General features: G+C 37.6%; 1 protein-coding gene across 2 annotated transcripts in view; it reads right to left on the bottom strand.

Moving 5' to 3' along the window:
- The window catches only part of DACH1 (dachshund family transcription factor 1), a gene marked incomplete at its 3' end in the record, with an annotated part of 393,322 nt that extends 370,117 nt beyond the window's left edge, over positions 1 to 23,205 (bottom strand). For both annotated transcript variants that reach the window (XM_081129137.1, XM_081129136.1), the window contains exon 1: positions 22,309 to 23,205. In XM_081129137.1, the coding sequence (XP_080985263.1) occupies positions 22,309 to 23,108 (800 nt within the window). In that variant the 5' untranslated portion in view covers positions 23,109 to 23,205. The remainder of the gene's footprint in view (positions 1 to 22,308) is intronic.
- Positions 23,206 to 23,670: the final 465 nt, after the last annotated feature.

The raw sequence follows: 23,670 nt of genomic DNA, 5'->3' as shown, positions 1-23,670 counted from the left end.
CATGTATGGTAACTCAACATTGAAAGTTAAAAACCTAACTCTCCTGGTTTGCTAATGAGGAAACAATTCCTTATTTAATTTCATCTCTGGCGAAACCCACAAGTGTAAGCTCTTGTCAGAACCAGGGTACGCCCATTTTTCTTAGTCTCCTGGAAGGATTCTTGAATAGAAACACTTCTCACCATGAACAAACTGTGAAATGTAACTGAAAAGTAAATTGAGTCACAGCTGCCAGCCCTGAGTCTGCTTCTGACGGTGTTTGTCTCACTTACACAAACACATCTGTTTGTGACATTAGAGTCAAACAAGTATTGCTGCTGAGTAGGGCTGGATTGTCTAGGAATAGGAAAGCAATCTATAGTTTTCTAAGGCCTCTGTAGAACTGGCGCCAGGAAGTTGGACACTGTGACCTTTCTACTGACTGTAAGTGCTACTTCTTGACTTCTCTTTCCCAACTATGACCTGGAGAACAGGGAAATGGCAAAGAATACTTGCTGAATTCCTTCTAAATGACAAATTACATTTGTCATTTAACTTTAATTTTTCAATCCCCTTTCCTTAAATCTTCATCTTGCTGGTTAGGTGTCAGGCATCCTGACTGCCAAGTGAGAAAACTGAAGCTCAAATGGATTTGTGCAACTCTCCTTAGGAAAAGAGTCTAGTGTAATAGTTAAGTAGTAGTGGTAGAGTATAATAGTTAGGAGTCTAGAATTGGGATTTGGGATCCCTGGGGTAAACTCCTCTTTTAACAACACCTATTGCCTTAAGCGATTTGTTTAACTTCTCTGTAACTCAGTACCCTCCTCTGTAAAATGGACATGGGACTGTTAAGAGGATTAAATGAGATAAGAAATGTACTCAAGTTACTCCCTGGCATACTGTAAGTACACACACACACACACACACACACACACACACACACACACACACACAAATAATACTGATAAAAGACTAGGAAAAACCATTCCATAGCACGAATTTTGCAATGGACATTGATAGCTGAGCAAAGTGAGAAGTCGAGGAATTCCAAAGAGAACAGAAAATAAGATGGTAAAGAATTGAAGAATTATGGGGAATTTTTAGTGGAGATGAGAAAAAACACAATAAATAAAACAAAATAGCCGGGCTGGGCATGGCTCAGAGGTTGAGCGTCCACCTAGGATCTAGGCGATCGGGGTTCGATTCCAGGTCAGGACACATGCCCGGGTTGTGGGCTCGATCAGTGACTCTCTCATCATTGATGTTTCTATCTCTCTCTCTCCTTCTCCTTTCCTCGCTCTGAAATCAATAAAGATATATTTAAAACAAAAAACAAAAAAAGAGACACCTAAATACCTAATATCCAAAGTAAAATTTTAAAATATTTATCCTCCAATTTACTGATCAAGATTGATAACATGCTGAAAAATGATTTCCCAAACAGAAGGTACCTATCTATAGTCTCCTGACTTGTCAAAGGTTTCTGGGTGTCTTGTTAGAGCAACAGGGTCAGCGCTCATCTGAGACAGAACCCCTACATTATGAGAGGCATGCATGACTCTTTTTTAACTGCTCTATATTGCCAGAAAGTGATTTAAAGTAAAGCAGTGATGCTTTTAGGTCTCTATTCTATTTGAAGAAGCAACAGCACTCTAAATTCCAAATTTGTCACAGGACAATAAAATTTACATTTCCTCAAGAAGCTTTCCTTGGTTATTTGCCACATACAAGTGTAGATAAAAGTTTGGTTCAAATATACTACATACCAAACCCAGTTGCAGTGCTCTTTGATGCAGTAGTATGTTGAAGCAAAAAAAAGGTACATGGACCTTGCATTGTGTTAAGGTCGTTTAGAAAGATATATTATGAAGGTTCCCGTAGCTTTGCCCATTGCTTAAACCTGGTACATTTATTTCTATAAACCTTTAAATGAGCATACTATTTGCAAAAGCAGTGCAGCTGTTGCCCTAGGGAAGTTATAAATGCAAAGAATCAAAGAAGAAAGGCAAAGCCAGATCTTCAAGACAGGTCTCTAAAGGGGTTGAAAATGGCACTGTACCCTTCAGGGCGTCCTTGTCTTTCCATGGAAGAGTCCCTCACCTGACTCTTAGCACTGAAAGTGACAAAGAAAGAAACGAGGTTCTGTGACTCCCAAGAGCGTGAGCTAATAGAATTTAAAACAGATTGATCCTGGTTTACTTAAAATTATCATTGCAAAGCAGAAATATGGAGGTTTTCTAAGAATTTACTTCACATAATATTGTTAGTTTGAAATGACATAAAGTTGGGAGTAAATAGTTCCAATCACCCCAGACAGGTGCCCAAGGTGAGGGTGAGGGGTGGGGGGTGGCAATGGGAAAGCGCTGTAATTCATCCACTGATAGGCTCAGTTATGAATTGGCTAAAACTCTTAGAAATGCCAAGGCACACCCCACTTTTTCAACATACAGTCGATGTCATTCAGCAAACCACCATTTAAGATACAAGAATCACTGTTATATATCATATAGAAACTCCACACCTTCGCCCTGAAGTAGTAAGAAATGACGCCCTTAAGTTCCTGATTTGTGCAGTATATCACTTACATAAGGCTTTGATGAGACACTAAACATTAACAGAAAGACAAAAATATTTAGCTCTACCACAGTTAACTCCTTACCTTGAATGTAGACATCCCGGAACAAGAGTTCCATCGCTTTCCCCACATAATAATTACCTCGTGAAAAAAACATGATTTCCCACCCTTGATTAAAGTGAATGAACCCAAATGAGCAAAGTGATGCACCTACTCCACCAAGGAACTTGCACATCACAGAAATGTGCCAATCTGATAAACAACAAGTTCTTCTTCTGGAGTGTGAAGATGCCAAAATATCAAAGTACCTTTTCTGCTGTGAAGAAAAAAATTAAAAAGAAAAGATCTAAAGACATCAAAAAGAATGGCAAACTACCTGGATGGAAGAAGGCATCCAGGTGGGTAATTGAGATGGTGTGATGAAGCTTATTCCAAAGAACATGTGAAGGAAAACAGACCCCACCCAGAATTTTCCATGGCTACTTCCCAGTATAAAAACTGGGAAGTTTTTGTTACAAACTCTGCCTATAGAAGGCTTTATCTACAATACAAATGATGTTTAAATCCAAATTATACACCCATATAAATGGTTTTTAAGTTTTTAAAAATAACTTTTTATCAGTTAGGAATGATAACCTCTCAACAATACGAGTGGCTCACTAGGACAATACTATTTCAGGTGGAACTGTAAAACAGGCATGGAAGGTGAATTAGAATCTGCCAAGAAAGGACAGGAATTACAATAGATTATAACCCAGTTACAGTTATGTATTACTTTCTCCCCACCACTAGCCATTGACCTAAAGGCATGACTGTTTAATAAATTAACACTGCAATTATTTCAAATTTTACCTTATGAGCAAAATTTGGCCTTATTTGTATAGTTTGTTGTGTGGTAAGAGTTCCTTATTGAAGGAATACACTATATTGAAATACACTGTAACAAGATTTAGGAGATAAAAGGGAGTAAGAGAATATACTTTTGTACTTGGAAGAACATACAATTAGGCTACTCTCATGGAAATAAAGAGCCGATAAAAATTAATCTACAGTGCTAATGGATATAAAACTTAATGTCACTTCTGTATTTCCTATAAAGAAATAAATTAAAACTAGCTTGCTCTATATCTTTACTGTAAAAATGTTTCTAAAAATCTTAGAGCTATAAACATTATTGAAGTTTTCCCATAAAACTACTAAATTGCTATAGACACACAGAATACACAATGCATCTTAAATATTTTAAGAAATTTGTATTATTATTTCCAAATAATTTATAATCTTCAAACTACAATCTAGATTAGAGTCTTTGGTTACATACTACCTGAATAAAAAAATATAGGAAATGAAAGTTCTAGAGTGAGGTTGCTTAGGTTCTCTTCCCTCCAGTTGCCAGGTACTAGCTGTGTAACTAAGGGCAAGTTAATTAACTGCTGAGCTGCCCTTATCTTCTTTAAAAGTAGGTAGAACCTAGCCCTTATGGCTATTATACGGAGTTAAAGATATAACATTGGAAGACAGTTATTCCTAGCAAATAAAAATCACTAATATTAGTAGCTATAATTCTTATTATCATTGGTGACGTTTTTAAACTACAAATATATATACTCTTATTTTTGGTCTGTCCACTCAATTCAAAATTTTAGTTACTTCAAAAATTACATATTTGGTTACCTTTCACAGTTAATCTGATATTAAGCCTTAATAATATTTGAGATAGAAATAAAAATCTCAATCTTATAAAATTATATGTGCATGAACATCCACAAAATTTAAATTTTGGTGCTTAAACTCCTACAGAAACATGGGATACATTCAGGAATTAAAGACATCTTATATTACACTTAAGCACTAATATTAAATATACTTTTATTTTTATTTCTATATAAAAACCTAAAACATATGTATTCTAGAGATAAATATCTTATTTATGTTTTAATTTTGTGGTCATAATCAAAATGCTCTAAAATTAAGAATCTTATTCAATGATGTACAAATTTTTATAAGAAGTCTATTATACTTAAAATGAGTGCCTACTAGTTCCAGAAAGTACCTGATAGTTTTAATGAGAATAGATACAAAATAATACTCTACAATAATCCCATGGAGGTAACTATTAATCACCAGAAATTAAATTCATTCCAGTTTTAAAATAATAGATGAACTCAAGAAATAGACCATCTTCTATCAGCAAGCACCTCAATAATCCCATTTAAAACTGTTAACAGCAGATCACAAATATTTCAAAACTTTAGAGACAGAGAAAAATGCAACAAAAGAAATCCACCTGGATTTCCCCTCTTCTGGTGGATTTCAGACATGAGATGCTTTTGTAGACAAATGCCAAAGAGAAAATCAATCAGATCCAATTTCAACAACCTACTAAATTTCACAATATAACAAGGGAGAAACAATGTGTGTTTCATAATTTACAAAAATGTCAAGACATTGTCATAAATCAACAGACAATGGCAGAACAATAGTATTCTGAAAGAGGGAACATTATATTATATTGATGAGTTCAAAAAATATTTGGCAGAGAGCAAATTTTATGTTAAGATGGTTGAATGCCGATCCTAAATTTATTTTCAAAACAGGAGACTACAGAAAATAATTATTTGGTGGATTTTGAGATGCTTGGTAGAGAATAATTATAAATTATGTGTTTAATTTAAGAAGATCCTTAGAGACTTAACCATAATAGAATGTTCTAGCCAACTTAAAAGGAAAGCTAAGATTCAATACCTGATTTTAAACTTATATAAAATCTCCTGCTTTCATAGAGAATTGAGTAATAGTTATTACAGATATTGAATGCCGTTGTCTCCCAATAAAATAAGTATTTCCTTTGCATATGCTATGGCTATATTTTGTCCTTTCTTGTTTTTCAAAGATTTAACCATGTTAACCTGTTACTCATAATATTATTGAAAGATAATGTGAATATAATTTTAATAAATATATTTATAAAAGAAAAAATTTTGAAGAATGTGCAAATTATTTTTTAATTGTTATGTCAGTGTTATTTCTTTAGAAATTAGACAAAAGGGTGATTGCAAGAACCAAAATAGATTTTCTTTATGCTTTTATATGCTGTTCTGATAAAAGGAGTTTAAAAATGTAATTGAGCAAGAACATTTAAGCTTTTGTCTCTAAGCAAGTTTGAAGCATATAATTGTATACCTTAAACTTACATAATGTTATATGTAGATTATATCTCAATTTTAAAAAGTAATTGGGAATTCTAAACAGATAGCAACTCTTCAAAAGCACCTTACCATTTCTGAAGAGTTTTCACATGACTATTATCACATTCCTAGCCTCACTACCTTCCTTTTAAATAAATAGAAAAGTTACCTTTATAAAAGTTACCATTTTATATTTGAGAATATGGATGTTCCAGTTGACTAATTCAATGTTCCTCAGCTAGTTAGTCATATAGTCAGAACTTGAAATCAAGTTTCCTGATTGTTCTCATGACTCCAAGTTGTTTGTAGAATAGTAAATCTCAGATTTACAGCTACTGTGGTGATGAAATACTTCTCGTGGATAGTCATGACGATCTCTTTTTGAAATAACATAATGATATTTTGGGGGAAACAATTCTCCCAAATTATAATTGGATAAAGCTTTCAAAATTGAGTTTTCATATATGTACTTAGGATTAACTTTTCTTGCTAACAATAGTGAACTAGAAAAAACAAAAATGTATCAGTTGACTCGACACAGTCACAACTGCTTTACTCATCACAGCCATGCCTCTGAGATCTGAAAACATTCATTTCAACATTTGACAGCATATTAACAATCTCAGTATTGTGGGCTCCTGTTCAGTTTGCTATGGGCAAGAGACCATGCCTTTAAACAAGCCAGTGGATCGATTGGTCTTTGGTAGAATCTTAGTTTAAGACTCTTTAAGGCACTGATTTATGCACAATTGATCTGATCAGCCATGCAGTCAATGTGATTTATTAGCTAAGATGGCCAAAACCCTTTTTTCTCTTTTTTCACGCAGTAGTAATTCACCTCATTAGAGGTGGAATCATTATAGGAAGATACTGAGAAATAAGAAGTTGAACCTGCTGCCCTGACTCCTTATTTGCCCCAATCTATGGATGTACCAAACAGTAACAGCGAGACACTAGGACTAGAGGTGCTGTGCACACGTGAGGAAGCCGGCGCACTCATACTGTGGCTAGAGACGGATAGGGTAGACTAAAGGGGACTCTGACACATTCCAGACAGCAAACTCGTTCATTTAGCTTCATGAGAAACTCATTCATATAAGTTTTAACACATTTTTTCTTTATTTAACTATAGTAAGACAAATGGCTTGTATTACTTTGTAATTATGGTGTTTAACTAAACATAAGAACAACACTGTGTATAACAAGGGTTGGCAACCTGCAGTGTACAAGTGGATGCATGTGCTCTCACTCACACACACTTACACTCCCAAGGTTACAAAAGATCCAATTCTGAAGAGCCCAAACATATTCACCTATGGGCAAAACAGATATGTGAATTTGCCAAACACTTGTGTTTTCTACAGTATTTGGCGGGAAAATGTGTATAGCTTTTATAGTGTATAAGTGCTCCTTTCCTCTTTTTAAGGTCTAATAGGTTTTTATCCTAAGTCTCTACTGACTGTTAATTAACTCCTTAAAATTTATTAACAAATAGTTAAGGGAAGAAATGTAGCAGGGTAAAGTATGGTCAACTCATGTGATAGTTCTACTCTAGCATATTTACTGAACACCTCCTATTCCTTTCCTTGAATCTGCTGCCAAGAGCTCAAAGCCAGGAACCTAACTCTAATAGCCTCAACCATACGTTCCCCTTGACTTGATAGGAATTCCACACATCACAGTGATTTCAGGGGATGCGACCTGCTAATAGGTGTCCCCCATACCTTATCCTTCCACCACTTCCCTGCCTGCCCCCCCCACACACTATGGAGACAATAAATGGATATGCAATATTTTACGACTAAAGATTTGACAACCACACGTTAGGATGATTATGCGTACAAAAAATGTTGAGGGGTAGTACATTATTTCACCATATGTATACTATATAAATTATGAATAGCTTTGATTAAAAGTCCAGATTAATTAAGCCCAGTTATATAATCTCTGTTTAGAAGTATACTATGAGCTATACCTTCAATTTACTCTGGCAAATGATTCCTTTAGAATATGCCGAATGAATGCACAATTTTTAAGCTGAGCACTGTTTCAATAAGACAGGCCTTAAAATATGACAAAGAACTAGAAAATCTGCAAAATATATGAATGTTTTTATAACTCTCCCAGGAGGTACAGCACCACCTGTCCTTATTACTAAATCAGCAATGCCAAAACCGCAACAAATTTAACTATTAAACTGGTGCAAAAGAAATACAATGTGTGTTTATTTGTATATTTGTGCTGTGGTGTGTGTGTTTGTATATTTGTAACAACATACTCAAAACAAAAAACCTTTACTGAAAGGATCTCAGTTGAAAATTTTGCATCTCATATCAATAAGGAAAAATACAATCTGGTATCTAGAGTTATTCTCATCAGATCTTTGCTGTTAACTAAACTTTGTGTTTAATCTACCTTATTAATGCAAGTAGCTTCTTCTGATTTATATTTTTGTTTTAAAACTTTGGCTAAATTAGTATTTTGGTAATTACCTATTAAGAAAGTTAAACATCCATGTTTATAATGCATTTTACAATTTAAGTTAAAGCTTACATTACATTTGGTGCATTATAATAGAATTAGTAAAATTCAGTTTATTTATATGTAAGTACAATTTTCCAAATAAAACTTTGGCTATGTTATTAATGGCTTAAAAGAATCTCTTCTTTTAGTTAATTGTATTTTCTTTGCACCATTTTTATAAATAGAATAAGACACTCCAGGGAAAATATTGAGCTGGTATATAGTGGCTTTCTGGTTGTTGAAATCAGTCACTCTTTGGACTTGTGAACCACAAAGCCCCCACAGCTCAGCAAATCCCAGCATAGCACACGCCCTGTCATGTCTTGTTGCTTTAACATAGTCCTCGCATTCTACCCCCACTCCCCCCAGTGTAGCTAAACAGCTCAATATTGAAGAGTTTAGCGACAAATGACACCCTAATCTGTGGAATACAATCCTGCTAGTAAGCACATGCTGTTACTATTTTAAAGAATACAGATGTATATTAACTTGGGACCACTTGGGATGCACATTTTAGTTCGAGACTCAAAACCTTCTTAGAGTGTTGTCCAGTGCAATTTCGTCCTGAAGTGGATCCGTAGTCTAGTAAAACCCTCGGTTTAACTAGTTAAACTACACATTTACATGGCCAGAGTGCCGATGAGTATGTCTCATCAGACATTCCTGGAAGCTGTCTGGCCAATAGGAGTGGTTTGAAATGGTTCCCTAATCACTGTTGAAATCACTGATAGTACTGTCTGTCCACACTATGACAGACAAAAGCTGAAATGTATTAAACATAGCAATCCATCATCCTGCAGATGGAAAGCAGGAGCCAGGCGAGTTCAGAGGCAGTGACTACCCGCTGCTTAACAAAGGCTGGAGTCCTGACAGTTCAGTCCCTTCCTAGCTCCTCACTACCACCCCTCCGTCTAAGATGAATGAGTGTAATCAATGAGGGAGAAAGCCTGCTGAGGACCTAAAACTCAAACATTGTTACATTTAAAGTGCTGGGTTTTTTCCTAATCAAAATTGTTGCTTAAACAGTTTTCTCCAGATATAGGGAGACAGGCATTAAAGTAAATGAATGAATGAATAAATGAATGAACTGTAGATTGAAGAAAGCATATTCTTAGAAAATACTGCACTGTTAGAGCGGTAAGTTTAGAGAGCTAGCTTTGAAAGAAAGCTATAATACCAATTCTGAGGAAGTTTTTTTTTTTAAAAAGTCAATTAAGGGTAAGTTTACATTGTTTGAAGCAACTTAATAGTGCTGTTCTTTTGAATGCCCAGGGGATTATAATTTCTAAATAAGCACCAAATAGAAACGAAATGCTATTTGCTGAAGTTCAATTCAGTTTGCATACTTGTTTCTAATAAGGACATATGAGTCACAAAATAGCCAAAGGGAGGGAAAAACCCTCAACTGCTAACAGCACATTAACAAAGTATAGAAAGGAAAGACACTTTTCTTTGGGTTGCAGCCTTGTCATTTCCAATTTTCTGCTCTTTGGACATGCTTGTATTCAAATTCTGGAACATCCATTCAGCATATCAATCCTAATTAGACAATCTGGGTCTGGAAAGGATGAGAGTTGGGTCATTTGCATAATTTAATCATAAATACTCAGTGATACATATTTCCAAATGCATTTGTACAATTATCTTTTCATCCTTGGGGCAATGGTATTAATATGATTAGGCAATATTTCTGGAAGAAAACAGACAAGTATGCACTCTTTTTAACTGCAGCTTAGGGCGATATGAAAAATTAATTAATTTCTGAAGAAAATCAATTTCTCTACGTGACCACATTAGACATTGCTAAACCAAGACTCAGAAACCTCTCTCAATCACTACATTTTATCAGGCCCTTCTAAATTCTGATTAGTATGTGAACTATTCAATAGAAAACTTGTAATGTATCAAAAAGCATCTTAAATTTTGAAGAGATCTTTCTCTCTACTTTTCACTTCAGATATGCCACCCTGCTTTACTTTAATGCACTGTTATTTAACCAGTCAATGAGAAGCCTGTGCTTTTGGTGTGAACTCATCTTGAGTGATCTTTTATTAATGTACATTAACCAATTTCAAGGACAATAGGATAAAGTTACTTTTTAAATGCTTCCTCAAGAAATGGATTTGTATTCCTCTAAAATAATCTTAATTCACACTAGACTGTTTAAGAAAAATTTAGATAAACCAAGTTCTCCCAAAGAGTACCATTGTTATAAGAAAAACACTGTAACATACTTAGTAGAGATATAAGAACCCAGGTGGCTAATCTGATTTTTTCAAATGAGATTTGGCTTTGTATGTTGGTTAGTAAAAAAGAAAGTAGTCATATTTGTGAGTTTAAATGCACTATTCTTTTCTTTTCAATCAAATGAAAAAGTAGAAATTACTGCATGCAAATATTCAATATTCATTTAATTTGCATAAAGGTGCTTGAACAAATTTTTGTTTCTAACAAGCTCATTTTTCATGCGTTTTGTCTTTCATCCTAATCTAGCATCTGTCATTCCTTTTTGAAGTTATTATCGGCCCAATTCCCTCTTGGACATGGTTGCTGGGTGACCGGTATCTTAGCACCCACTTTGACAGGAACAGATGTGAATCTGATCAAGAGATTTCCCAAGAGTACCTGAAATCACAAACAACTTTTGTGAAAAACAAACAGCATCCCTGTCATGGGCCCTTATTTAACCCACACCCCCAAAGAAAGAGTAAAGACATTTGCTCCATTTTATTTCCTAAACTTGAAATAAAATACCTTAAGAAAAATAAATTGTATCTTCACAATGTTGAATTTGGGAGATTCATTTAATATCAACAGCTCAAAAATCCAGTTTGTTCTCTTTTTGGCTAAATGTTTATAGGTAAATCTCACAATAAAGTGTTTATATTTTATGCACAATTTCACTAGAGTTTCTACAAAAGAAAAAAAGATTATTATGAGGATAATTTCAATGCTAAAGATATTTAAGAAGTTGAAATTTAGTTTGGTGTCTGAAGGCTTCCTATATTAAGTATGAGGTAGAATTCTATGCAATATTAAGGATTATTCTACTTATAGGAAATTATACAAACTATAGAAATTCCATCTCTCCTTTCATGCATTTTATAGCAAGATCTTTTTAAGGTGATTTTTTTTTTCAGTTCATGTGGTATACCATCAATCATTATTAAAAATAGAGTTGCAAAGTGCCACTGGAAGACAAAAAAGGTCATAGAAACTTCATATTATCACCATTACAAAAGTCAAAATAGGTTTCTTTTCCTGAACTAGAGTCTTTTCAAGAACAGCATAGTGTGGTTAAGCCATGTGACCTAACCCCTCCCTTCCTCCACCACAGTCAGCGAAAATGAAGAGCAAGACCCCTTTAGATCACCATGGAACTAGTTAAGGCAAACTTTCAAATCAAATGAAATATTTAAACAAATGTTGGTATTTTATAAATATGGCATCAAAGTGATTGCAGGACATGTGCAAATAATTGATTTAATTTTGAACTTCATTCAAATAATAAATGTCAAAGCAAGGTAGAAAAATATTAGCTTATAGTGAGAGTAAGTTGTTTTTGTTTTGTTTTTTGCCATAGGACAGCCAATAAAAAATAATAAACAACACATGTTTAAAACTCTAAATAATTTCTCTGTGATGATAGTGACTATGGTAAGAAGGAAAGTGGTAAACCTTCCATTGAAAATGTCAATGCTGTTTCTCTAAGAATGGATTTATAACAACCATTTTTATTAGGAATTTTTATGTTTGGTTCTCATAGGGAAATAACCAATTATCCAAATGGTTTTACCCACATTAAGTGAAAATTGAAGTGAAATGTCTTTGAAATTCTTTTTAATTTTTGAGAAAAGAACTTGACACCTCAATTCCAAAATCCAACCATAAAATTATTTAACCCTCATAATTGTAACAGCATATATTTGAGTGTGTGTATATACACATGTATGGTACTTTACCATTTGTGAAGTGTTTTTGTATATATAAGATTGAAAGCAAGTCATTCTATATGGAAAAGTGGGATCTATAATTTAATGGTGTTCATGAAATACCTTCAATTATAAACAAAAAGATATTATAACCCTACCCATTTATATTATTCATTTGTGTGTGTATATATATATACACATGTGTGTGTATATATATATATACACATATGATATAACATTTTGATATTGCAGAAATTAAGTAAACTATTATATACATAAATTCCTCTTCATTTTGAAGATATGATTAACTCCAGTTTTTCAACTTAGGTCAGCCCACATAACTAAAGTGAATCCAACTAAAATAAAAAGAGCTTTCATGTATTCAATTTATCAATGACCACCTTCATTTGTTACTATTAGTGGCAAAAGGAGCATTCTAAAAACCCCTTCAGGTGGTCTAACTAAAAAATAAAATGATAAATATAACCACTTTAAATGTTTAAAGAAAAGGAAAATTAAATATATTCATGTAAAATTTCTTATTCTGAAATCTCATCACAGGAACAATACCTTAAAAAAATTTCTTCCCATAATTGGGCTGATTCTTCAGGGGAGAGAAATTAATTTTTATAAAGTACAAATTCAGTGTTTTCATGTGCAATTAAAAAAATTCATGTTTAAGCTTCTTACATCCAAGATGTATATTTAAAAGGTAAGCATTTTGTTTAAAAAGTAACATCTTAATAATATGTGAAAACTTGCAGGGCTGCAAAATTTTGAGGGCACTTTGGTTTAGCTGTAAAATGCCATTCATGACTAATATTTTAAAAATTTCTTAGGAATATCTACTTGAGAAATTTGGTAGCCAAACAGGTGTTAACAGAAAGAAAAATCAAATGTGACCCAGAAGGTTCCAATATTAAGGTTTGAATTGGGATCAGTTCGTTCCTTTCCCAAGGGGTAACTTGTATAAATGTAATTCTATGGTTTCATAAAAGCAGGTCAAGTTTCTATCCCTGGGGGTCTTTTGGCAATTTGAAGCATGGAAGCACTCTTCCTGGCTACAAGTTCAAATCTGCATGTACTGTCAATGGTGTGAAGAAAAACTCAGTGAACAGCAGACATACATTCATCTTTGATTATAATGCGCACTTGTCAGAGGCTTCTTAGAGAGTAAGAATAAAGGTGTCAGAGCACACAAGTCATAATACACTTTGAAACCATTTTTAGTTACTTATATCTTTCCTTTTAAAATATATGCATAGCAGATGATGCAAAAAGTAATGCAAAATACACTTTTTACTTAGATATCTAAATGCAAAGATGAACTTCTTACCGAATATCATTTTATGTTTATTATATATAGGCAAGGTGTGTTTTTGATTCCACAAGCTTTAAATGAGCTTTGAAACTTTTCAGTAGTTACTGTTTTATTAGCTTCTGTCTACTTTGCATAAAAAATGCATACATGTCTGCACTTTTACCAATGATGTAATGACTTGACAAATGCCATGAAATGATTGAGAAAGTAATTGATTTCAATTTAACTGGACCTCTACCAGGTGTTTTCAAAGACAATTACAGTCCACTACAAGAAGTGGTAATACACATCTCCTTATGTAGACCTGCAGATTAACCCACTGACCTCATTCCTAGCTCATCTCATTGATGGTGAAGCTTTCAGAACAGCAATCATTTTTTTTTTAGGTTATGAAATTGTTTTCCTATCATTTATCCACTGATTTTAAAAGATATGCTGGTTCTAAAGTGCAAGCAGCAATGAGATAAACCACTAAAAGAAATGAAGCAATGACATCAAGCACATTAAATGTCATCCAATAATGTAAAGATTCCAGTGCCTAATAGTTTAATATCCATTTCACACAAACAAAATAATGTTCAGACATAAGTATTTTTCATAGAGAACTAAAAGTACATTTTAGTTATAAAAAGAAAGGTCTAGTAAAATTTTAAAAAGTTTTAAATCACCGTCCTATTAACCTTATCACATTGTATATTATATTTTTAAATAGTTCAGTATAAATTACTTCTCTCACCATAAAATTAATTTTAAATATATTTAACACTGTCAAACAGTCAAGCAGAATCTGATTTCTGTGTTATTTTATATTTCGATGAATTACAGAAAGCAAAATTAAAGCCAATTTTATTGATAAGTTATTTTCCCACAGCCTCTGTGAGTGTGAGTGTGTGTGTATACATACACACATATACATATATAAAGGCTTTTATAACAAAGATATAATTATTTAAGCATACATATGTAGATTATGAATGGACTAAGATCAATATAAACAAAAATGATCATCATGAAGATCTCTAAAATACTGATATTTTACACTTGTTGCACACACAAGAACACCCATCCTAGTATAAAATGTGTGACAATTAAAAGTGCTCCAGGTTATTAAGTTAAAATCCAAAGGCACTATTAGACTAAAACTGCTTAACTCAAGAAATATCACTTCCAAGAATTAAGCTGAAGAAAAATTATATTTCAAATATAAAAGAGGAATTAATACTGTTGAATGTATCAGTATGTTTCAGCAGAACTATGATGGGTTCAAAAATTTGTTATACCTTCAGATATTTGCTTTGCTCATAACTAAACAAAATGCCTTTGAAATATAAGACTATGAATAAGGCAGCAATTCACTGTTGCTATTAATAAAATTCCATAATGTAATCAGTTTAAGATTTCAACAATTTAATTCACCTGTTTGATATGTGAGTATAATAATTTGCTAATTAACTTATTCTAGAGATATTTTCATTACCTTTACTTAAGAAATAACTACTATTCCTTAAATTGAATAAGCAGGTATTTACTGCAAGTGTTTCTATGTGCTTTCATAAAATAATTCCTTTTCCACCACTACTCTTTCTTTTCTGATATATTGTATTTGTCCTGGAAAAAAACGCTTATTTTCCTGTTGTGACTGAAAGGGTAATCTGATTATTTAGAAACACTTGATACGATACAAATTCAAAGATGTTACATTGTCAATTTTTAATATTTTGTTTACCTCTTCATTCATTTATTTTAAGAAAAAGAAAACATTCCTCAATTCTTCAATGTTACTAATCCAAAGTATCTAATCTATTTTGTTACCTATCTCAGTATCGCTTTGTGAAAATCATGCTTGAAAAGCATATCCACTTTTGTGTCAAACATGTATACTACCTTCAAAATCCACTGCAAGATTATTATTTGTCTACTTATAGTTAAATTAAGTCTATATTCTCCAAATCACAGTAAATAATTTTGACTTCTCCCCTAGAACTACTCAGTGTATTCCAGGTATTATATTCATCTTATTTAATAATATGTTTTATATGCTTCAGTTAAACTCTTTTGGTTTTTTAATTTTTACTCTCTAAAAATTGTAAACCATGGGCTATTCAGTGTGCTGCTGTACTACACAGCTGTAGATACTTCAATAAACTTGTAAGAACAAAAATATAAGGCCATTTAAATAATGACACAGTGAGTTTTCCAGTTTAGTAAGTCGTCTTGACAACTTTCACTCAAGTCACGTACATTAAAATGTGCAAAAGAATCTCAGCTTGATATCCTGGATCAGATCCAACCTTATTTGAATCAGAAAGCAACAGGGCCACACCTTTAACAAAATTCAGTCATTGGCCATTTCAATATCCAATTTAGAAAAATCTACATAACCATTTTCTAATGGATGAATTAGAATCCTCTTATCTTATAAAGTAAATCCAAATCAGAATACAAAAGAAATGTAAAATGCAATTGGTTCAAGCTCCCTGAATTTGGAGTAAGTGGCGATATGGGTCATTCTCTATATATGATTATATAATATGTTATATGACATTTATCTGCTATTTTATTCCACTAGTTTTAGTTTCATCATTAATTTGAAGGGGAAAAACGCTTTCATTGATTGATTGCCTAATTGACTAATTTATACTGGATAGAAAATTCTGTTCATAGTCATTTGCACATTTAAATATAAAGTGAATCATGAACTATAATAGACACACACTTAAAAGAGTCTCAGAACTTTCTCAAAGTAAATAGGTGCATCAAAATGAAGTGATCCACCAGTTAATCTAATAATAACTAATCACTAGGCCAAAGACAAACATACTATCTTTGGTGATCTTGTTTTCCAAAAAAATAATTTAGTAAACTAAGTACACTATTCTAATAAAAGTGTTTTCTGTACTGTGACATATACTAAACAGCAAATATCAGCAATTAAAAGTTATTTTAAAAGACAGCTACTGTAGCAAAAACCTACTTTTGACTGGAATTTGAGCACAAGGTAGGCTCACAGAGCCTCCGATATTCCTGAGATGTATCTATGCAGATAAGAGCCTTTGATATTACACATATCTGAACCCTAGTAGGCGGACTTTTAATTCAGGGTTTCCTTTATTAAAAATAAATTATTGAACATAACAAATATAATGGAAAAAAGGCTCCTTAATGCACTCAAAGCCTGTAATATAAATGTAAGTATATTTTTAATGTATTCTCAGCTAAAATTTTCATACTGCAGCATTTAGACAAGAATGTATATGTATGTATTAATGTATATATGTATATAACTAACCAATCACAATGCAGTAACTCAGTAGATAAGAGAATGGCAGATTCTGGCACTTGCTAATGTCATTCTATTCTTATAACAGTTCAAACATAAAATAGTAAAACTTTATCTTAATTACGTACTTAAATACCCAATACTTAATATCAATTTTTTACATTTCCTGTCATTCTAAAGGTACATACGTAACTTGATATAACTTTTTTTGGGGGGTGAACAATCTAAAAATGAAATACTTGAGAGATAAAATTCAGGCAGCGTTTAACGTTTCAGAGAACCAACTAACAAAAACCTTGAAATTGAAATGTTGAGTGAAATCTAGAAGACTCACCTGTACCTATTTAGAAGGCATACTTCAAATGAATTTCTTCAGACAAAGATTCAAAGGGAGACAGTTTACAACCTGTGAGAGTTTCATATCTTACTATGTTTTGCAATACATGTGTTCTGTTTCTAACACAATGCAATTTAAATGATTCTTTTATTTGATTAACAAAGGCAACTGTATGACACAATTTGGTGGGATAACTTGAAAAGATAAAATAATACTAAGTGATAAGCAAAACACAAATTGTTACTATAATAACAACTAGCTGGTTTCACACTAAGCTAATTTACAAATGCTACTTACATTCCAAAAACAAAACAGCAAATGACAAACAATAAAGCATATTATGTTTTCGCATGCTAGTGAATCACACATGGTAAATCAGCAAAGAGAAGAATGATTTATGCTCAGATCCAGCCAAGACTTTAATCAATATTGGGTGTCACATCTCAGGAGGTTGGGGGAGGTAGTGAGACAAAAAGAGAGTGGCTAATATTGGTCTCAGTAGTTTATACGCAACTTCCGTGACATGTAGTAGATTAAACAAAAAATAACAGCAGATTTGGACTAAAAAATGAAGAGTTAAAATTGTGTAATAAATGCAAATACGAAAACAAAACAAAACTGTGTAGTGGAATTCTAAAACAAAAAGCTTGTCATGTAGTTTATTCTACATAAATATTTAAAGCTTCACAAAATAAAATATTATATGTGCAAATCACATTGTCTCACAGCATTAACTAATAATCTGTGGAGTTCAGAAAGTAAACCATCTTCTATGTGCGCTTTTCACAATAATGACTATAATATTACTGGAGATTAACTCCAAGAAAAACAACAGGTTTGAAAGTTATTATCCAAATAACTCAAGAATTTGTATTTTGTAATATAATTTGACTGAACAACGTAAATTCTGAGTTATAATATTCTTAGATTTTATTTATATATTACTTATTAAATTATAATTTAGTAACATTTTTAAAGTAAACAGAAATAAGTGGTGGAACCAAACAAACTTTTATGTTTAGGCCTTAGTCTTCTAATTATGCCATATTCTTTTTGAAATGTTATAAAAAGAAACATTAGGCTTTATAGGAGCCATTAATCGACTGTAATACAAAAACTTCAAAAGCATAGTCTCTCTTCGTTTGAAGTAATTTTTAAATTTCTCTGTGCCAACTCTCATAATTATCTGTTAAAAGTAAATGTGTATTTGTGTTGAAACTTTCTATGTCGATGCACAAGTTTATAAGTGCATGCCATTGAAAAGCATGCAACACGGGGTAAATGTTAAATAAATATAGACTGGTACCATGTGACATCTTTATCTAAACTCCTGATTTAAAAAAGAGAGCCAAGAATTGGAAAATATTTTATACTTCTTATACTAAAATTGCATCCACACATTACTACTGAACAAAAAAGACTTGCAAAGTCCTTCGATTTGCAGTCTATGAATGGTGTTAATTTTAAGACAAAAGAATACTGTTTGTGAATATATGTATATGCATATAAAATGTCTGATAAAACTGGGATCTATCCATGTTAAAAAAAACCTCTACAAATCTAGGGCTACAGAGTACCCAAATCACAATCTGGTTTGACAGATTCTGAGACAAAATCATCCTCTGGCAATACTAAAAAAATAAGCATTTTAGATAAAATAAAGTCACTTCCGATTACCTGACTTCACAGAATTCTAACCCAAACCTACAAATAAGAGACTGACTCATATACAGAGACTTGACCATGTACATAATTACTGTTGTTTTTGTTGTTGTTGTTTAATGGTTACCAGTTAATTAAGTGACCTCTGTTGCAACAGCCAAGTTCATGCAACTAATGTTTAGTTTAAAATAATAACTGAAGGAAGTTGATCAAGGTCAGACTTGGTCCTTTGACAACTTTTAAATATATTTCCTTCCATTTTCTTTCATGTTTTGAAATCCTTACCTCTAGCTTTACTATCAAGCAGGTGATAGTCTCTGTTTCATCTCCTTGTGGTAATGACAGAAGGCTTCAACATTTATTCCAATTTTCATAGACAGCATACTGAAGCAATAGCCCCAAGCAAATTAAACCCACTCTCAGGTTTGTTACTAACTTACTGAGCCACTCTGAACAAGTTTTTGAACATTTCTTTTCTTTAACATCATTTTGGTTCCTCAGATTCCCTGGTATCTAAATGCTATAAAGACACATAATTAGAAAATGTTCTATAAAAAGCTCAAAGTGCTAAGATTTGATGTTTCTCAGATACTATGTATATACTGTTTTATATAATTTGCCTTTTTTCAGTTTCTCTTATCCTCTGCATTAAATTATTCCTTTGGGTAGTCTCTTAAGTAGCCAGAGGAGAAAGAAACAAGAATGAAAGAAATCAATATATCTAAGTGAATGAAAAAAGGTCTTAATAGCAAAAGCATAAACTGGACTTGAATAAAAAAAGTAATTTTAGTTTTTTTTTCAAATTCAAGATGCAGAACATTTTAGGTATTACTTTGAAAGTAAAGAAATAAGACAATAACACCTGTAATTATCATGTAAAATAGTAATGTTGTATACTACAAACAGTGTATTTCGGTAAAGGAGAGTTCAATTATAAGTTTTCTATTTTCTTAGTCACTGGCAGAGTTAGGAAAACCTAGGTAGAGATCTGCAACTACAGATCTTCAAAGGATAGCGGCTGCTCTGTTTGCATGTATTTGGGTTTGAGCAACTCTTGCAGTTGATAAAAGATCAAAATGCAATAGTAACTCAACAAACTTACCATGTCTAACTTAAAAATAACCTGAAATAGAGTTTTAGAGTAACATATTTAATGGAAAAGACCAAGTGATTGAAATATGATTAGAGTATCGATGACACATTTTTGAAGAGATGAACAATTCTACTGGAGTTAACTTTTCTTGGCTCTAAAATTATAAAGTCCAGGGAGCAATTGTTAACTTCAGAGGGGGGAAAAAATAGAAATTTTGCCAATAACTTTAAGAATATCCCCCATTCATATGGAGAGGACTTCAATTTCAAAGTCTAAGCAAAAATTTCAGGAGAAAAACAACAAGGGCATAATTGTAAGAGGTGTGACACTACCTGCTTTACATTGATTATAACGCTGCAGTCACTGAAGGAAGTTTTCTCCAGCAATTTTTGTGCGTGTTATGTGAAATAGCCATTAACTAGATAGTACAGTGCGTGCTGCAAGAAACACACAAAGAGGATTCCAGGGCAGAGTGGTTTGACTACTAAAAACAGTAGCGCTTCACAGTTTACTGGACAGACAATTTTATAACATTCATACCTGACCTGGCTTCAAATTTCAACTAGCCTTCTTTCTAATAACTCCGTAACAAATTTCTGCCCTGACCCCAATAATTCTAACAAAGGATTTTTGGCGAATAAATTATCTTCTGTACGTCCAAAGACTCCAATCATCTCCGCAAGTGACGTTTAGTGATCACGATCCCCCCTCAGTCTTCCCTGTCACCTGTCCCCGCTCTCGGCCAGGAGCGCGTCCGCCCGCGCGCGCGCCCCGAGCATTCACCCCAAAAGAGGAGAAGGGAAGGTTCAAAACAGACACACCCCCAGGTCCCCCATGCAGACAGTGGCGAATAAACACAAAAAGTTTCTGGCTAGCTCAGGACGGGACGTTTGCTGAGTTGGAGTTGGTCTCTCTCGTCTAACAGTCTTCGGGGGCACCAGCCAGGAGTCTTCTCCCGAAGAAGAAATGGTTAAGAGCCCTTCACCTCGGGTTCGGGCCGGTCGCGCCCTCCCCGTCTCGCCCTCCCGCCTCACCGTCCCGGGTTCTGCCGGGGGCACACACCCTACAGGAGCAAAGCTCCGGTCCTCCTCCGGGTCTCTAAACTTATCGGTCGGGCGAGGGAGCTCCGCGCGAATCCTGCGCGCAGTTCTCACGCTCCCCGCGTCGGGCCCCAACTTTCCCTACGCGCCTTCTCCCGACCACTGAACTTTTCCCTCCGCAGCGAGCCGCGGGGACAAAGCGGCTCTGTGAAAGCGGGCGAAATGACTCTTTCTACCCCGAAACTGACAAGTGACCCCACTCCCGCCCCTCCTCCGTAGGTCCTCCCCCAGGGAGCGTTCATTAGCATAAAACTGGTCCGGCCGGGCTCCGGGCCCCGGCCTCCCGGGTTCGCGCTCCGTGCGGGGCTGGGGAAGCCGCCGCGCCGCTGCTGCGGGAGAGCCCGAGCCCGCCCGCGCCCAGCCTGCACCTGCTCACGGCGTGAACCACTAACCTGACACTCAAGGGGGGGGGGGAGAAAGAAAGAAAGAAAGAGCAGTTTGTTTAGAAAGAGAGAGCGAGCGGCGGAGCGAGCGAGCTGCGGTCTTCCTTCCCCACGTCTCCGGTCCAGCTCCCCAGAGTCACAGGCCCCCGAGCACCTCCCCCTACAGAAGAAAACCTGCTGGCCCCTCGCATCTGCCCCGGGGCAAACGTATTATCTACTTTGCACACGCACACACTCACTCGCGGACACACGCACACGTGCGCGCACTCCCAGACCCCTCCCCTCGGCGGGCTCCCCCTCAGGGTGTCGGGGCTGAACTCGCTGCGGGTCCCCCGGGACTGCCCCGGGCCTCGCGGCCTCCGCGGTCCTTTCCCTCCCGACCTCGAAGGGGCCCATTCCCGCCACAACCCCGGGGGCCCCCCTCCCCCGACCCTTGCCTGGCAGGGTCACCACCTCCCTCCGCCCCCGGGGGACACCAGCCCCGCCGGTGTCCCCGGGCTGGCGGCGGGACCCCGGTCCGAGGGAGCGCACCCGAGGGCAGCCGCGCGACGAGGGGACCCCGGGGGCTGGGGCGGCCCAGGGAAGGGCCGTGACTCCTGGAAAGGCGCCGTCCGCCTCCGTCCCACCCCCTCCGCCCCGCGGCGTGGGGTTCCCGCGTACCCCGGCAGCCAAGCCCCTGCGGGCAGGCGGGCAAGGGGCGGACCTGGACGGAAGGGCGAGAGCTGGGGGGCGGGGGGTGAGGTGGCAACTTCTCCAGGGGCCGGGCGCCCCGGGAGCCGACGGCCGCACCGGCCGGGGCGCGCCTGCGGGCACGCGGAGCGAGCGGCGCGGGGCAGGGCGCGGGCAGGGCGCGGGCAGGGCGCGGAGGGCGGGAAGGGACCGGGCGCGGAGGCCGCCCCCGAGCGCGCGCTCACACTCCCACTCCCACCCCTTACCTGGCGTTGGTGCAGTCATTGTAGAGGGTCTCGAAGTCCTTCCTGGAGATGAGTTTGCAGCGGTTCACCCCGGGCTGGATGGCGCCCAGTCCCCTCAGGATGCGGACCTGCTCCACATTGCACACCACCGGCGTGATCTCCAGCCGCTTCAGCTTGGTGTAGACCGTGTGCAAGCCCCCCACCAAGTGCTTCAGGAACAGGTCGAAAGCCTGGGGCAGGCAGATCAGCTCGCAGCCCTCCACCGTGAAGGAAGCCACTTTGGCCCCCCTCAGATCCACCATTTTGCACTCATTATTCTGGGGGGTGTTTTCCACTGGGGACGGGGTCGAGTACACGGGTTTCCCAGGGAGGGGGCCGCAGCTGCTGCTGCTGCTACTGCTGCTGCTGCTGCTGCTGCTGCTGCTGCTGCCGCCGCCGCCGCCGCCGCCGCCGCCGCCGGTGCTCGCGGGGATGGGGGTGCTGGAGGCGCCGCCGCCGGCGCCAATGCCGCCGCTCGCGGCCGCCAGGCTGGGGTTGCCGCCGCCGCCGCCGCCGCCGCCGCCGCTGCCCGCGCTGCCGCCGCCGCCGCCGCCGCCGCCGCCGCTGGAGGGGACCGTGGCCGCCGCCGCCGCCGCCGAGGCCAGGGACTCCGGCCGGAACAGAGTTGGCCCCGAGGACGCCGGGGGCCCGACGGACGGAGCCGGAGACGAGGTCGCCGAGGAGGTGGAGGTGGTGGTGCCGGAGGAGGAAGCAGACGTGGAGATCGGGGGCTGCGGGGGCACCAGCTGGGTCGGAGGGATCAAAGCCGCCGGCACGGCCATGGTCACATAGAAGGGGAGCGGGAGGCGCGGAGGCGAGGGGAAAGTTGCCCGCGCCCCGGGGAGGGCAAGGGGGGACGGGGGAGCGGGAGCTAAGGGGCGGCCACAGCCGCAAGTCCGGGAGAGCGGCGGGAAGGGGAGGCGCGGCGAGACCGAGCGGGCGCAGGAGGGGCGAGCGCGAGGCGCGCCCGGAGAGAAACGCGCAAAAGTGTCCCGCAAGTCGGCCGGCGGGTCCTCCCGGGGCTGGGATCGGGGGCCGGGCCGCCGGGGGGAGGGGGCGCGGGAGGGCCGGCGGCTGGGTGCGGGTCCCGCCGCCGCACAAAGTTAGAGATGAAGGTGAAAAGGAGGAGGTTGGAGGACTTGGGTTCGCCCCGGCAAGCACATTGATCAAAGATTGAGAGGGGAATGACAGGGAGGAAGGAGCGGAAAAGTGCCGGCTGCCGGCTGGACGAGTTGTTGTTGTCACACGGTGCAGAGGGGAGGAGCTCCGGAAACTTGAAATACCCTTTGAAGCCGCAAAAACCTCTCTCACTAGTATTAACCCAAATTATCCAACCAGGAACTC

Source organism: Miniopterus schreibersii (genome assembly GCF_964146895.1).
Source record: "Miniopterus schreibersii genome assembly, chromosome: 2".
NCBI lineage: Eukaryota > Metazoa > Chordata > Mammalia > Chiroptera > Miniopteridae > Miniopterus > Miniopterus schreibersii.
Note: the sequence above shows the minus strand (reverse complement) of the source record. Positions and strands in the feature narration are given on the sequence as shown.